Source organism: Plectropomus leopardus, chromosome 6 (assembly GCF_008729295.1).
Source record: "Plectropomus leopardus isolate mb chromosome 6, YSFRI_Pleo_2.0, whole genome shotgun sequence".
Classification (NCBI taxonomy): Eukaryota; Metazoa; Chordata; class Actinopteri; order Perciformes; family Serranidae; genus Plectropomus; species Plectropomus leopardus.
Window position 1 is genome coordinate 18,720,165 of NC_056468.1, and position 17,659 is coordinate 18,737,823.

At 42.9% G+C, this 17,659-nt stretch overlaps 1 protein-coding gene across 2 annotated transcripts in view; it reads left to right on the top strand.

Annotated features, from left to right (window-relative positions):
• The first annotated feature begins 922 nt into the window (after positions 1-922).
• emid1 (EMI domain containing 1) overlaps positions 923-17,659 on the top strand; it is a 68,621-nt gene continuing 51,884 nt past the window's right edge. For both annotated transcript variants that reach the window (XM_042488355.1, XM_042488354.1), the window contains exons 1-3: positions 923-1,598; positions 10,267-10,380; positions 12,157-12,260. In XM_042488355.1, coding sequence (XP_042344289.1) covers positions 1,423-1,598; positions 10,267-10,380; positions 12,157-12,260 — 394 coding nt within the window. In that variant the 5' untranslated portion in view covers positions 923-1,422. The remainder of the gene's footprint in view (positions 1,599-10,266; positions 10,381-12,156; positions 12,261-17,659) is intronic.

The window sequence follows — 17,659 nt, forward strand, 5'->3', positions numbered from 1 at the left end:
AAGCTGCTTCAGTTCCTGTTGGTACTATTGCCTGCTCCAAGTGGCCTCCTAAAATGCCATGGGTGCCCTGAAACAAAAAACTCTGACACATCATTTTCCAACCCTCCCCCAACCTCACAATCCCAAACAGTTTCCGTTTGCAGTGATTGAGAGCAGGTGGGCTCACTCAGTTTCATTCTAGTGCTTGCACTGCTAGCCTCTATCTCCATGTTGTATAGGGGGTGATTAGAGCCAGTCTGAATGCCTGTCTCTGAGTGTCAAAGTGTTAACACAGTCTTTGGTTAGCGGAGAACTTCACCAAAATTACAAAACACTGTACTATCCAGTTGCATAAGTGCTCTTTTTTTGCAGCATCCTCTGCAGCTGGCGGTACTTGCAGCTCAACCCATGGGGCCTGAGAGGTGCAGTCACCCCCCAACCGCAGATATACATCTTGGGCCTCAGTTTTTGGTTGCAGTGCCAGGTGTTTAGTTTGGACTAGGACCGCAGCCCTGTGGTTACTGGCTGCTTACACTGTAAACCTACATGTCCCACATGTATGGGCTGAGGGAGGTTACAGTAACCTCAACTATTCTCTTGCCACTGTCTGTCTGGGCACTGATGGCTTTGACAGAGAGGCTGCAGACCACAGCTGCAAAAGGCAACCATAGGACAAAACCATAGATAGATAGATAGATAGATAGATAGATAGGCCTATGATGAACCTAAAACTTTATGGGCTTTTTAAATATAACTTTTTTTTTAATCTAAGTGGGACAGAACTTAGTCATATATTGTTTATATTCTGTTGTGTTCACCGAAAAACAATTACTCATCACCGGCACAGCTCCAGTGATTTCATATGAGTCTGGAGAAGAAGCAGCCCATAATTCACTTAGAGAGGGAGAAAAAAAAAACAATGCGTAATGTGCCGTCGCCTTGAGCGTGCATTGTCCTCTGTGAGAGGTTGAAACGGGGCAGGGTAAAAACGACCCAGCAGGCTGTGCCTTTTAAAAGACCCGAGGAGACTATAAAAGTGGTTTCATGCCCGCTGCAATGAAGACTCAGCTCGATGTGCGCACAGACAGACGGAGGTAGTCAGAGCAGATAGAGAAAGCAGGACAACACACACTTAACAACACCCACACACGCCGCAATCGAGGTTTATTTCTCAAATGTCCGCTCTCTGTCAGAGGTAGTGCGGGAGTTTATGGGGCGGCAGTTTTCTTTAGTTCACTTAGGACTTTAGGAGCAGGCTATTTTACGCATAAACGCGTGTTAGACATCGTTTTCCACAGAAGTGCATGTTTGCTACTTTTAGGATGCGCGTCTTCTTCAGCGCCGTTTGACACATTTCCCCCACCGAGCTGGATTCACCAACCGGTCTGCTTTCTCAGCGGGGGAAGTTTAAACTTTTCTGGCCGTACTTTTGATGCCACGGAAATGGGACCGCGCCAACCGGAGAGCGTGTCCGCGCTTTGTAGAAAAAGTTTACTGTGGATTGTGCTGATACTCTGGCTGACCACGTTTGTTGACGGGACCTGGAAGACGGGACTTTACAAAACCTATTCAGTCGGGACGCAGACAGCAGCCTCTCACACCTCAGTCTATCAGAAAAGGTAAGGGAGCCATCCACTTTATTGTCACTTTACAATACATAGACACACTGCTGCATGTTAATCTTCAATTATGTCTTCATGCTATAACCCTTTTGCCCATACAGTCTATTTTTAAACCTCACAGGCTCACTTTTTCTATGACTCTGCAGAGCTAGCCTACTCCCATCTCCATCCATCCACCAGGTCCTATTGTCTTCCTGACAGTTGGTTTCCTTTTTCCTGTGCTGGCAGCACACTTTGCTCTGCTGACTCCCCGTCCTCATTGTTGTCCCCTTTCACCCACCCTGTCTCTGTGGGACTCGTGAGAGCACCTCCACTGTCTTTGAGGTGTGTTCTCCTCATCCCCTGCAGCAGGAGACGCAGCAGCAACGACTCCATCATCTGCTCCCTCTCAGCTGTCAGGTTGCTCTTCAAAGCAACACCTTTAGTCCTCACATCTGTCCGTTTAAAGCCTCCTCCTACAGTATTTGTATCCCAGCGGTGAAGACAGGATGCATCTTGAATAAGAGTTATAGACTTCGAATGAGGGAGTGATGATTTTTATGTCTGTGATAAAGTGCACAAGATTGATATCTGAAGAAAAGGTGGAGGAAAAGGGAGATCTCACGGAATGATTGATCCTCTGTGTGTGAGCTGCTGATGACGCAGAGCTACCAGACTAAACACACAGGCACTAACCAGCTCTGCTTCCATCCTGGACGGAGCTAAAGTTTAGCTCGGAGACTAGCCAGTGCTCAATGATGAGAGGACGTTTCCCATCTTCCAAATATTTACGCTGTCAGGTTGAAAGCGTGTGTGGGCCGAAAGTGGCCGCAGGCTGACACCTCTTCTCTCCGATGAGGCCTCTTCTTCTGGGTGTGTCCAGGTGGCTTTCAGCGCTCCCAGCCTCGCTCCACTGGCTCACCTCTTTGCTCTGCTCCCCTGTCACTCATGGCCAGAGGTTTGTGGACATGTTTACTAAACACAAGCAGCTGGGAGTCCACCTCATCTGGGCCTGTTCTGGGAAGGGGAGATGAGTTTACAGTGGGTTTGCTGCTGTTTGTGAGTGGCCAGGAATGTAAGGATAGACAGAGAGGAAGCGGTTGTTGGTGTGAGTCAGGAATCATTTTCCGAGGTCAGTGGGTTTGAGGTGACATGAGAGGAGCTTAGTCCACCTGCTGTCTGATCTGCAAAAGCAGCAGTTTATGGTGTGTCAACAAAGCCAAACAGTGGCAGAGGGATTTCAGAGATCAGGAGGCTCTCTCATGGGCATTATTAACTTGACACTGAATGACAGATTGAGGTTCAAGTACTTCAAAGGAAATGCATATAAATTTTAGCAGATTGAGTTTCTTTGACAGGAAAACCTTCTCTAAGAATGTCTCCCCATACCAGCCCTGTCTTCACACAGTGATTACCCAAATCAAAGGGGATTAACGATTCCTGAGTAATTTCTTGACTGGTGCAGTCGCTCTGTGGAGGAGCTGATAAAGTGTTCGTTCACCCTTGTCGTTCCTAACGACTATATGAGCTCAGTACATTGTGGGGTTACAGAGGTAGCTGCTTCTTTATTTCTTGTCTGGCCGACTTCTTTATCCTCCCTTGCAGGACTTGTCATAGTCTGACAGGCAGTCTGAACCCCGTGGCCGCCCTCATTCCTCACCCATCTTAACCATATCCACCTTTTCTTTAAGCATGGGAATGAAGATGAGAGAGATTACAGCAGGCTGAGCCTTGGGTGGCTTAAAGCAGAATGGCTTTAGATTTCAAATAATGTATGTGCTCAAGGAAAGAAGTATTAGGGGGCAGTCATTAATTGCGCATTAAATCACTGGTGGCTGATACATTAATCAGGATGATTCCCAGGGAGTGTGACTGTATACCAATGTAGAGCTGCAGCAATTAATCAGTCAAATGTGACGTTTTGAGTAAAAAATACTAAAATTTGATGTTTCACTCCTCTTGAGCATGAGTATTTGCTGTTTTTTTTTTTTTTTTCCAGTTTTATATAATTGTAAATTAAATATCTTTGTTTTTTGGACTAGTGGCTGGACAGAACTCTTTTTCCCAAGAGTCCAAGGTCTTGAGAGAATGTTGTCTAACTTGTGTTACGGCAGCAACAGAAAGTTTTCTGATCTGAGTCGGAGCTGTCCTGTTCCCTGGAGCTGGGGTTTGCACTGGCTTGATTTAGGTTGCTGCTGCTGCTGACTGAGGGTCGGGGAATGGGTGGTGAGGCAGTTGGACTGTATAAATATATCTCCTGATGGATGTTGTTTGGTGTCACAAATTCCTTCATGACTAATTGAGAAAACCCGGCGCCTGTACACATTTTCGCCCAAGCATCCCAGCCCATATTTTTTGCTGGTGGACTGCGCTAGTAGGTTGACATTTTTTAAATGTCATGCACCTGTCATGCATATTGTAGCAACACTGTTACTCATATTTGCTTTTTTCCCAAGTATTCAGCAGTGGTAAACTGAATCATTAGGGGTTTTGGAGTGTTGGTTGGACAAATCAAGATATTGGAAGACATCACCATAGGCTTTAGGAAACTGTAATGACCATTTTCCACCAATTTATAAATTATTAATCAAGAAACTAATGGACTTATTAATCAGTTATGAAATTAACCCTATATTAGTGTCCCAGTTACGTACTGTACACTGCAGGTGACCAGTCCACAAAAGCTCAGCTCTCAGTGATGGCAAATGTCCAGACTTATAATTAGGCGGTATGGAGCGATGGCTGTCTTATGAGTGAATTCTTCAGTTGAACGGGATTCCCTTTGTACTTTCAGCCTGAAACACTTAAAGATGCCTGCACCCGTTACACACAGAGACACACTTGAGGCACACAGGTGTCCAGGCCTGAAAGCTGAAAACAGACAAAGACAAATGAGAGTTTTTCTTGTTCCTGCGAGGCTGCTATGAGGAGTCACTTAGCCCTGACCGTCACGGCCTCACTGAGGTGCTTTGATGATCTTCACTGTCCGTCTGCACATGGAAAACACACAGCAGCTTTGAACCTGCAATATGACACCCCACCAGTCCCAATATTCCTTATAATTATTAAACGTATTCAAACAGCATTTGTTTTTCGCTATTCTCTTTTGAGCTACTCAGGGTCTTTCTGTTGTTACTAGAAGCTGCAGATTATGACCCCAGGAACCTCCCTCTCTCTTCATTAATTTCACTGTGACTGTGCTTTCTATTTCTCTCTTTGTCAAGTTGTTTTTGCACCACATTTATCTTATGCCTCCTCTTTATCCCATGGGACCAACAGTGCTTCATAATTGTCTTTCCTTCCATTTCCCTGCTCCCATCGGAAGCACCCTTGAGTGACCTTATGATAAAATAACCCTTGTCTCCTCTTCTCTTCTCTGTCTGGCCATATGCCACATCTGTCTTTTGTCCCTTGTTCTGCTCGAGTATTTTTCCCACAGACAGAAATCTAGAGAAATTCCTTCAGATTTCTATTCATGCTGCATTTTCAACATATCTTTGAGTGTTCGGCCCTCCTCCTCCCACAGAATGTGAATGGATGCAGAGGGAGTTACTGGGACATTTTTCACAGAGTTTCACCACCGTTTTTGCCCTCATGAGCTATCTTGACAGTTTACACAGCTCAGCTCCCAGCCTCTTCCTCCCCACACTGTCTGCTGCAGAAAGTGCTCTAACTCAGAAGCGTAATCATGAAAGATGCACACTACACCGCGTTCAAGTCCAAATGAGGGCAACTAGAATACAGCTTCAGCTCTCTGTCAGCGATTGCATTCATGTAGGCCTCAGCACGTTTGTGTTTCCCTCCAATGTTTTACTGTCTTGGCGTCTGCAGTGTTAAGTAACAGATGGGCCAAAGCTGTGATTTTTCCGTCCCTTAAAGATGGTGGATTTCTTTCATAAGCGTTGGCCGTGACTGTATGTGTGACTGTGAGAGATGGTTGATGATTTATTTAGCTTGGGCCCGGCGTTCAGAGTGTGCCATGTGTGCTTAGAGACCTGATACTCACAGAGGGCCCGCTCGGTGCTTTTGCCAGTGAAACAGCATGGTGCTGGTGGGTTTCACACTTCATAACACAAGGACACCTCCAGTAAGAGGAAGGTGTTGACTATGAAACATTTTAGAGAGACACCAAGCACCTGTGTCCCTTTACTGTATGAATAAAGCCAGACAAAATTCAATAGACCATTGTGTAGCAGTTCTCTGCGACAAAAAGAGGAAAATTATTTGCTGCAGGGCTTGTAAGTAAGATAGATTTTTTAATCTTTTATTTTCCAAAGGACATAATCATACCTGCACCTAGGTCTGAAAGATATGGTGAAAATCAAATAGCGCATTATTCTGCCCTATACCTTGATATTGATACTATAGCATCATTAATGTAGATATTAGGCCTGGACGATATATTTATTATATTAATATTGGGTTATAAGACAAGGAGACTTTAAAGGCTTCATTATTGTATTGAAATCTAATTTATTTAATTTACCAGATTGTTCCAGCTGATCTATTATTTTCATTTACCCACTTAGTCATTATATCCACATTGCCAATGGTTATTTTGCAAAAATCTAATAGTAGAAATATTTTATGAGCAACAATAGTCAACGCTACAATATTGTTGCTATACTGATAATGAGGTATTTGCTCAGAAATATTGTGATATTTAATATTTTCCATATCACCCAGCCCTACTGGATATAACTAAGTGTAAAAAGGCAAATAAAATAACAGTCTTTCATGATTTTACCATGTACACAATCTAAAACAATAGGCTTTGTAGTCTCATACCACAATATTGTTAGGCTGGATCAGCTTTAGCTGTTCAATATGAATATTCAACCATTTTTTCCATATAGGTTTTAGGAGTTTGATAGGGTTTGACAGTGACATGCACATTATGTAGTAAAAAAGCCAAATTAGCCCTCTGAGCTAATGTGTGCTCAGTATGCTATCAATGGATCAGAACTATGCAACAACATTTTTTCCGTCACTAGATATCAAACAAAAGCCCGACTGCATCCTTTTAAGTTGCTCTGAGCTGTAAATATACCTCCTCCAAGAAGAAGGCAGAGGATAATGTTATCTCAGAGCCTGACAGGGTAAAGCCTCTCTTCCTGTGAGCAGCTGCCTCTGTCTCACTCACACTCACTTTGGGTTTGGGTCCTCCTGTCCCAGAGAGCAGTGCGAAAACGAGGAGCGTTCACTCTGCAGCTTCATCTGAGGACTGAAATGTCCCCAGAAGTACACTGACTGACAAAACAAAAAACAAAACAAAGCGACTGCTCGACTTGGAAGAATTTCAGTTGACTGAGGGGTCTCCCTGTGATTATATTGCCCCCCTTATGTGCACCCACCAACTTACATTCTCCTTTTGGTTTTCATCCCCTCTGCAGTGAGCAAACTACTGTTCTTTCTGCTTTTTTCTTTTATGTTTTGTCTAAATCAGTCATGTACGCAATGCAGGTATGGGTTTTTAAGACATTTGGGAAATTGTAAACTTCTCCTGTTATTTCATTCACTAAAGCAGCAGCGGTTGGCATTTCCTCTTTGGTAATCGTATGAGTGCTATGCAAAGAGAAACAGGGAGATCATAAAACCCACCCCCACTTCCCTTCTCCTACCCCCTGGTGACAATCTTAGCTGTTCCCAGGTGAAGCCTCCTCTCGGCCTGGGAAACTCTGATGTTTATCTGTTGGGTCTGGAGGATAAGTGGTGGGGAGGAGTCGGGGTTAGTACCCCCTTCTGTTACTCCCAGCTCTACCTGACCACAGCTCCTTCGTTGTCTTACATTTTCCACCAATGATTAGAGCAATTTTTTCTGGACAAGGGAAAGCAATCATGGGGTAATCATATAGATCCGTGTTCATTATTGTAGCCTGAAGGCTGATGGATATACTGAGATACATGAAGGGTGGGCTTGTATTTAAATAACATGTGTGGCAGATGAACTCCCTCCTCACTGAACTGCTTGAAAAGTTCAGGATTGATTCAAATTTTGTCTTACTTTTACACCCCTTTTACTTTTAATAGTATTTGGAATATTCAGACTCAGTTTGTAACTTAATGGCAAACATGATCAAAATGGCATTATTTTGTAGGCTAAATGATCATTACATGAATGAAAAAAGTCAAGATCAGTCAATAATCCAGACATAGTCATATCAAAAAGAAATACCTGCAGTAGTGCACAGGCATTAGTGGCTGGCTCAGGTCTGTGTGTGCGGCCACCACAACATGTGGGGATTGTTAATGGGAGCTGGTTCAGGGCTGCTTCGCATCCTCCGCCCTCGGCAGTTTCCTTTAGTGTAAACCGTCTCTCACACACACAAACATATGGTCTCACATATTGACAAACAGACTTTGGTGGGAACACCCTCCCACTCCTGCAAACACATTGGCAGCAGAACACACAAAGTGCAGCTCTGTGCTACAAGCCACACAGTCTCCTTTGTGGTTTCTGCATAGAGCCCCCTCTCTATGCATCTATTGATTGTGTAAACACAGGCTATAGTAATTGTTGTCCTTGTTTCTCCTCCAGCTGTAGCCATGTGAAGGTAATCTGAGTGTTTGTACACTTCATTGTTGATAAAGTAATAGGAACATATGGCAGATCAAACAGCTTCAGTGTGTTTTCCATACATTAAAGTGGAAATAGACGCGCTTCTGCTTTAACACATCATTATAAAATAAATGTTGATTGCACAGTGTAATGGCTATAGAATAACGACACCATCAGCATATAGATTGGTTCCCTATAAGCCTCACTTCCACTATGTAACTGTCTCCCAGGAGAATGAGGGCTTGATTTATGGCATAAAGGAAGTGCATCAACCATTAGTGGATAGTGCTTCTGTTTTCCCAGGTAGCTATCAGTAACCATCCCAAGTTACCAAAGAATTTCAAGTGGCAATCTCGATAATTTAAGTCCTGGCTGAATTGGCGACATTTGTAGTTATTGGTGGTACCAGCAAATGCTGCTTAACTCTGCAGAGTTCTGGGATGGCAAAATAAACTACTGTTGTTTTATATTAAAATCAGGCAATAATGAGGATTTTTAATCATTCTGTGAGAAACTGTGATCTGATTTTATACTGCATGAGGCACAGTAAAAGGAGTTTGTTTCCTCAATAAGTTGGAGGTGTGTGGCCTGTCACCCTCAGCTCTTCATCAAACAGCTCACTGTGGCTGCTCCCTCGTCTTCCATCACTCCCTGCATTATTTAAAACTGATCTGCTTTTTAAAAAATGCTGAAAATAACCGCAGTAGTAGAGTTACTGCTAATCTGACACACATTGCATTTCCTGTGAGTATTTCATAATAAAAGTTAGCTCATAATTTAGCAGTTAGATTTTAAGTGCAGAGTATCAGCATGTGAAGCTGCAGCAGTAGGAAATGTTTGGTTTGCATGAGCAGCAACATAATACAGCATTTTTTTCCGCAAACGTTGTTGCTGATACCCAGTTTATAAAACTGCAAATATATACATAATGCAATACTTTCAGCAGTGAGCCATAGACTCAATCAACTTTGTGTAATGTTATGGACAGTGACTTAACAGACATCCATTTAAATGAAAATGTTTGAGATTATTCTTTAATTTGTCACAGCTTTTTTTGTGGAAACTGTGGAAACTGTGGTAGGCTCTGAGGAAGACAGAGTTGTCTTTGTGACAGAAGCGCCAACAATAGTACCACTCCGAAACACTAGGAGGGCAAAAGTTAAGAAAGTTGTCTGTTTCCACTTAGAAGCTGAGTAATCACTCCTGTGTTTTGTTGATAAGTGAGGGAAGGAGATGAAACTGGCCTCTGCAGCAAAACTTTTCTCATAAACATTTCCAATGGCCCACAGTGCTATCAGGAACAGACCCTGTTAGAAGGGTAATTGAGCTCTCAGTGAGGATTAAACAAAGCTGATAAGCTCTCAAATGAATCACTGTTAATTATGGTAACGTAATTTGGTGCTTTTTGCCTAATGGTGGCATCAAGTGCTATAACAGGACCCTTTTATTGTGTGGAAATATAAAATTTTGCCCCTGGAAGCCTGAGAAATAACCGAAATGTACGTGAGAGCACTTGACTCAGCCGGCTCTAAGTCATCGTATCCTCACTATCACATCTTATCCTCTGACTTAAACATTAGCTTTTTTTTTCCCTAACAGGTAAGTTTCTTATCAGCCTCAGTGAGTCCTGATATAACGTCCTCCAAAGACTCTTTGGAAAGGGACTGAATTCATGACCCAGAATTAACCCGTGCTGAGAACTCTAATCTCAGTATGGGACCACGTCCTCCTCTTTATTCCCCCCTGAGGGACTTTACCTCCTCTGAGAGCCGAATGCAAACGGATGTGTATTGATAGAAGAGAGGCCACAGTGTAAATAGGGCCCACAATGCACTCCTGCAAATCTCGTGGCTGATTAAAACCGTGTAAACACCATAAAGAAGTTTCAAAACAAAAGGGTGGGGGAGGGGAGGGAAGAATCTAAACCCGCGGGAAGACAAGAGCGTATTGAATGTGACTGCATGGCAAATTTCCTTTTGTGAGCATGCTTTAGTTTGAGTGCGCTTGTTTCGACACTATACACTGTTCTACCTTATTAACTGTCTTTTTCTTCTGGGTCTAACAATAACATCTGTTTTATAGCGTTCTCTGTATTTCTAACTTCACTCACTGTGTTTCTCCCTTCAGGAACTGGTGTCCTCATACGATCACTAAGACAGTGACTTGCCAGGTGCAGAATGGGACAGTGCTGCAGCGAGTTTATCAGTCGTGCCGCTGGCCGCAGGGATGTACAGGAGGCAGGTGAGAAGGCAACCTTTCCACCACTGTTACTGCTCTGTGGCTCTCAGGATGTAGACTGTGGGTATAAGCGTGTCATTTAACTATTTACAGAATTGCTATTGCTTTATGAAACTAGTCTTGGATAGCCAGACCTGTGTCTTCACGCTTAATTTTAGCACTGTGCGTAAAAACAACAACTACCTTGGAGTTTTATGTGCTGCTTTTGTTTGCAGGGATTTAGCCATTTTAATGCCATGACTAGCCTCCTCAAATTCAAGCAAAATCCCTCTGGACACAATTTTGCAAGAGTACTGTTGCGCCATCCTGCGCTTAGAGGGGCCCAAAACAATTGTGATTGGTTTAAAGAAATATAAACAACAGATAGCATATTTTTCCTTTAGTGTTGAATTCTGCTTTTTCCAACATGAGATACAGTCAGTCTGGCTGTGCAGGACTACTGTGGTACCACTGAGATGTGAGCCCTTTAAAGTGGAGAACCCACTTTTAACTTCTCATAACAGCGACTGTGTTAGAGAAGCAAGTTAGTTGAGAGAGAGGTGTTATTTGGTACTTTGTTTCTTTTGTAGACTGTAATTATAGTGGAGCTCAATAGCAGAAAAATGCTTTCCCTTTTCAAAATCAATGTCTCTCTGTCAATATCCTTCTTTTGTGTGACTCAAAGAGAGTTAATTTTAGCTTCATCGTTTGTCATGTCATATTCGATTCATATTCTTTACTCAGGAAAGCAAGTTGGAAAACCATTCCTGTTGATTTGTAATCTTGAGTCCGAGATATTGTGAGTTTCTGACCACTACAGTATCTCCCACCTAGCAGGGAAAATGAAACAAAACTATAGATCTGTCAACAAAAAACTGGACTGAAATAAATCAATAAAAAATAAAATACATTTTTAAAAAAAATAAGACCAATAAAATACAATTTAATCAGGCAGGTATAAAAAAGGGCGGTTGTGGGTCATGAGGTCGAGCAGTTGTCCACTAATCAGTAGGTTGGTGTTTCAGTCTCTGCCCCCTGTAGTTTACATGAGTGTTTTTGGTCAAGAAACTGAGACTTACTGTGAGTGTGTATAGTTCAATGTTGTAAATTGTTATCACTCATTATGAACACGTGGCGCCTTGCATGATAGCCTGTGAATGCTTGCTTGTGTTGTAATGTGCTTTGAGTGCTCTTTGAGACTAGAGAAGTGCTGCATAAATTCAGTCCATTTGTTAATATCTGCTTCTCTTGTTAATGAACTGCTCAAAATATGTATACAACAAACGTAGCAATTTTAATGATGTGATAGGGATGACCATGCTTGAGCACCACGGTGTTAGAGTAACAGCAGGTTTTCTTGTTCTTCTCATTCTGCCAACAGTGAGTGAATTATCTGTCATTCAGGAGGAAATCTACTGCAAAATATAGCAATTTCTCAACAACAGATCAAATGCAACACAGCTGCTCCACATGTTATGGTCTGAGTACAGAACACCTGGAAAAATTCTTACAACAAGCTCACACCTGTTCCTGGGATGTAGACAAAAGGCATGCCGGTAAATAAGTGAAATACAAAGACGTTAATGAGGAGGGTTCAGCAGATAAACCAAGAAATCAAATAGCACCAGTTATAACTTGATTAACTCACTGAGTGACACACAGCAACATATGAACTTTGCTCCATAAATCTCCCCACATTGCCAAAAAGAAAAGTGGTTTATTAAAGTCACAATGCACACAAAGACAGCTATCATTACCAGTGTTTGTATAATGACTTTAGATTTTATGTGTGTTTTCCAGCTACAAAACTGTTGTGAGACCTTCCTATAAAGTGGTGTATCGCACTGTGACCTCTCTGGAGTGGAAGTGCTGTCCAGGATTCAGCGGCGCTGCCTGCGAAGAAGGTAAGTCAAGACAGACGGACTCACAGACACACATTAGTTACACAGCAGCTGATAGAAATGAACAGTTGGGCTGGTTCTCGAAGGAGGCCATTATCACAATCCAGGAAAATGGTTCTCTGTTGTTTCCTCTTTTTGACACTTTATCACCATCTGCATCCCCCGTTTTGCCTTGCTGTGTTCTAACCTGCATATGTGCCTTCAAATACACATGTGCGAGTAGTACTTGCACAGGAGTGATTTCCATTAAGCTTACATAAGCCACCTTCTGTCGTCTAAATGAAGTTCAGAAATAAGACCCTGAGTCTGTCCGGGGTGAGTCAGATACTTCATTAATCAGTTTTAATGTGTTCATTCTCAGAGTCATTGTGCTACGTAACGGTTCTTTTGTGTGGTTTGGAGTTTTATGGTCCAGCTGGAACCAAGTCTTCATCCTCTTAAAGTGCCATGCTAGCACTGCTGTTTTCGTTTTTCGCCTACAGTAGCTGCCCATCACACGCACACACACACATACACACACACGCACACGCAGTGTGTAATGACTTCCCCTGGCACTGGCCCCCGTGTCTGCAGACTGGGGAGAAGGGTGGAGCGTCTGTTTATGCCGGGACTTGACTGGGTGTAACATAAATCATCAGGCTTTGCGACACAAAGGACAATAAATGTTTGCAGTGGTTAAAGTGGTCACTTTTTGTGGCGCTTGAAAGCAGAGGCTGTTTTTCTCTTTTACGCTACCACTCCCAGGTGAACTAAGAGCAGCTCTCGGCCCTTACAGCGGCCTGCAGGCTGCTGCAGCGGGGCTGCAACCGGAGAAATGTCTCTACTTCAAAACCGCCTGAATGTCATGCTTGTTTTAGACCTTCCCCGCTCTCAAAGTCAAAGAACACATTGACAGTCAGACAACCCAGACTTTACTTAACAAAAGCAGAGGAACACACAGTCAAACAGGGAGGAAATTATCCAATTAAGTTGTTGCTGGAGGAGATTCCCCTCCGGTTGTCATGGCAGTAGGGGGCTGTCGAGCCAGCAGGGATGCTGGGATTAGCCACTTATCTGAGCGTCGTTCCGGGTGGCTCAGATCACAGGCGGCACTGAGTGGAAGTGACAGGTCCCATTCACAGGGCCTTTACTCTCCGGCACCATGGATGCTATCCAGGGCCACCGGCGCTTTGTTCTCCTCCTGCCGCGTGAGCAGAACCTCTTGCCAGCACAGAACCTGATACCCCGCTGCTGTCTGCCTCATTCGCCGCTTTAAGGAGAAATAAAAGCTCGCCGCACGGGCAAAGCTGGAGGCCGGATTGTGCTTAAATCTGTTGCCATAGTGTTGCCAAGTGAAGTTAAAGCTGCACTCTTAGTTCAGTGGGTGCAAGTTTCAAATCCAGGCTCTTAATTCCTGTTTGTGGCTCCATTCGCAAATCTCTATACATTTCTTTGTGGATTTCCAGACGCCTTTGAGCACTTGTTTGACCTTCAGCTGAATTAAAAAGGCTCAGCACAAAAAGCACCTGTTTCACATAAAAGAACAAACAACTATCATCCTTTTTAAACTCAGGTGTCTAGGTCAGACATTAAAACCATACTGCTTTTGATCCCATAAATCTCATAAATAACTAACAGCGGATACATATATCTTTCCTCTTTCTGGGTTCCGGTGTTGGTTAAATACCATTTCTCCCATCGTCCCTTTTCCTGAGTTTGTCTGCTTTTCACAGACTGTGGAAAATGTGTATGATCTGCTCATTTACTCGGGTTGCCCTGCTTTTACCTCCACCCGTCTCTCACCAGGCCACCCCAAAAGCCCCTGGCCACGTCTGACTCTCAAGGCCGGTCTGCATTACTGCAGATCTCAACAATGTCAGCAGGATTCTGGGGCTGCTTCAAGGTGCAAGAGCGGAAAAGAAACTGCCTTATAAGCTGAGAACACCGTCATTCATATGGCTGTATTTTAAATGGAGATGAGAGAGTTGTTTTCTCTAGTGTCCCTCCGTTCTCACCCCTCCGCCTGCCAGCCAATTGGACAACATACGTAAATCAACGGGTCCGGTCTGAAGTAAAGATAACGTGTCTCTGTTTAAGTTTTGGATTATGCGTTTCCAAAGCAGCAGAGATAAATGAGAGAACATTAAGGGAAGAGTTTACGCCATGCTGTCATGCGGTCATACACAGGCTCGTGAGGCTTTTTTGGCCTATTCCGCTCGAACTCCACAAGCAAAACATTACATCACACCCCGGCTGATAAACAAACTCACTCCATCAGAGTCCAAGTGGAGTAAGATAACACTGCATCAGACAGGCACCTTTCACATTCAATCTCTTTTTCTTATTTCCTCACCCCAACCTCAGGACTTGGCTGGAATTCCAGGCAAGTGGTGTAATTACTGGGTCCTAATTGTTTTCTATGAGGTTTGGGAGATATTGTCTTACTTGTGGACCTTGAACACAATGGTCTTTATCTCTGATTGAGCCTGCGAAAAAAAGGCTAAGTATTTGCAGATGGAGGCACTTTCATAGCCTGCCAGAAACAGGGATTTAATGTATGCCTGGTTGGCTTTGGCATTCCAAGTAAGTAAATGCTTGTTTTCAGACGGGATATTCCGACTTGTGCTACATCAAACACAAATATCATAATTATATCTCATTTAGAAACAATTTTGTGATACGAGAATATCAAATGTAGCCCATAAAAGCAACATTATTACATTAGAGCTAGCTCTCAAACACTCCTTTACAGGTTGCATCAGCGTCAACATACAGAATAGCAATGACGGATGAATGCCCGCTCAGCACTAGTGGTTAAATTCAGAGGTATTTTGGACTTGTGCCCCCGTATGCTATTTTTGATGGAGTCTTGAAAGTGTGAAGATGACACTAAGAGACAGCAGTAGATATCTACGCCTTGATTTGATTTATGAAAGGACAGCACTTAAAAGAAATGTGGCTGCAGCTTATCACAGGAGGGGGCTGGCATGCAGTAAAACATATGGGGGAACGTAGACTTGAATTAGCACGGCTGTCAAAGCTCTGCCGCGGGGGTCCCCATCAAGTCGTATCTCGCAGCCAAACGGAGGCTGCGGTTTTTGGGTCGCAATTACGGTATGGCTGGGAGGCAGAGGCGCACTGTCTGTAATAAGCCGCAGAAATGTAATCTGTGTTTTCACAGCTCAGCATGGCTTATCACAGGCCTGCACGCTAAACCCCGCGCTTTAAACATCAGTCGGCCGCAGCTTGCCATTAGCAAAGGAAGAGTGGGAGTGCGTGGATGCTGGTATATGTGTCTGTCTGACTGCCAGAGTGAATGTGTGGGTGGGAGAGCGAGGTGTTGAGGATTTGTACAGTGAGGGATGCAGCTGTTCAGCGTGATTAGCTGCTTTAATGGAAGCAGGCTTTGGTAGCTGTGAGTGGAGCGACCCCAGCCTGAGGTCAGAGGGGAGGGAGCTGAACAAGCACAGGTGACCTGCACTCCTCTTAGACCACACAGAGCCGCACTATTAAAGTCACAGACCAAACATGAAGTCACCTTTTCATTCAACCCTTTTTCTTTCCGTCACATTCCTGCATTTCCCCCTGTGTTAGCAGGTGTTAAATATCGTATACTCTCCTGCTCCAATTCATTCACAAAAAAAACCAAACATATTTGATGTCTGATTTAGCCACATCCAGAGCCCGAGGGAGATAGAATAGAATAGAATAGAATAGAATAGAATAGAATAGAATAGAATAGAATAGAATAGGGGTCGACCAATGCTGGTTTTTCATAGCTGATACAGATACCGATTATTAGAAGTTAATGGGATTGAGAATTATTTGGAACTGATATGCATTTACAATAAAAAATTAAAATCTGTCATTATTTTGAATTTAGAATAAAACAAACTCCAACACAAAGTTTTGTTAAATGCCTGTGGCAAATGTATTATCAAAACTGAGCCTTTCAACATCACATACAGCAAGTTCCAAGCAACTGTTTTTATAAAGTTAAGTGAAATTTTGGATTAAAAAATGAATAAATAAAAATAGTTCCTTGAGGTTTTACAAAGTAAAAGTTCCTTTTGTACTTTTTAATTAATTAATTTGATGAGCAATCATTAAAATAAAACACAGATGCAGATAATCGGCAAAATACCAAATATTGGCCCCAATAATCAGACAGGCCAATAATCTGTCCACTCAGTGCCGCCAATAATAGAATAGAATAGAGCCGAATTATTAGAATATTTATTGTCTGTCAGGTTGAAAATTTGTCTTCAGGCCACCAGACACAGAAAGACAACATAGCAAAAAGCAGACAAGCAGTTAGTTAAACAAACATATAGAGAAGGCCATTAGAAACACTTAACACATGAATCAGTTCATATCACTGTCTGTCTGGAGTTTGAAATTCATCAGTCACTTTGTCGAGTTGAGAATATTGATGGCACTTTTAACAATTTTAGTTGCCAGAGGGACTCCATAGCACCTCCCAGAGCTCAGGAGCTCAAACTGGCTGAAGAGAGGATAAGAGCTAGCTGCCAAGATACTCCTCGCTTTTTTCCTTGTCCTCTCTGTAAAAAGTTGGCTCAAGGGCTTTTGTGGCTTGCCAGCTATTTTATTTGCCATTGACACAACCCGAGAAAGTTTACTCTTACATGTGCAGTTTAGGTGACCGTACCAGGCAGGAAGGTAAAAAGTTAAAACACTCTCAACCATAGTTTTATGCGCTGATTCTAATATTTGCTGACTATCCTCAAAGACACATAAATCGTATACAAACAGGGAGGCAGGCTGTGTGCAGAAAAGGCCACAGCAGCTGATATTCATGGTTATGTAAATGGCCAGCGCAGCACAAGTGCTGAGCCCAAATTGGAAGCAGCTGAAGTTAAGGCAAACTGGGCTGAGGGCCCCAGATGAGATTAGACATGGGAGCATCCAACCCTTTCAGCCCGCGCTGCTCCACTCTGGGGAATTGTCATTATAGTCATTAATTAACAAACAACACCGCTAAAGATACCGACCCGCCAACCTAAAATTAACTAAACCAAACAGCAGAGGGAAGTTTTCCCTGCTCTCCTGCCTGCCGTTCTTTTCTTCGCTCTCTTCTTACGTAAGTGTGTGCTGGAATGTGCATCAGGTTTAAGAAAAATCCCCAAATTATACTTCATAGAAGGGTTCAGGTATTTAAATTGGAATATATACTAATAATTATGATAATGTTATTATTTTTGAAATGTTCCATGTAAACCACATGCAGAGCAATCTGTGGAATAATAATGATAGAGTCATAAGATTTATAATATATCTTTATGGTTTATGTTTTACAGTGATACTGTTAGACTAAAGGCAGGAGACAGTAATGGGAGAATGTCATTCATTTGATTTATCATATCAGTGTTATTTTTTTGATATCTTTTCTAAACGTGAAGAAA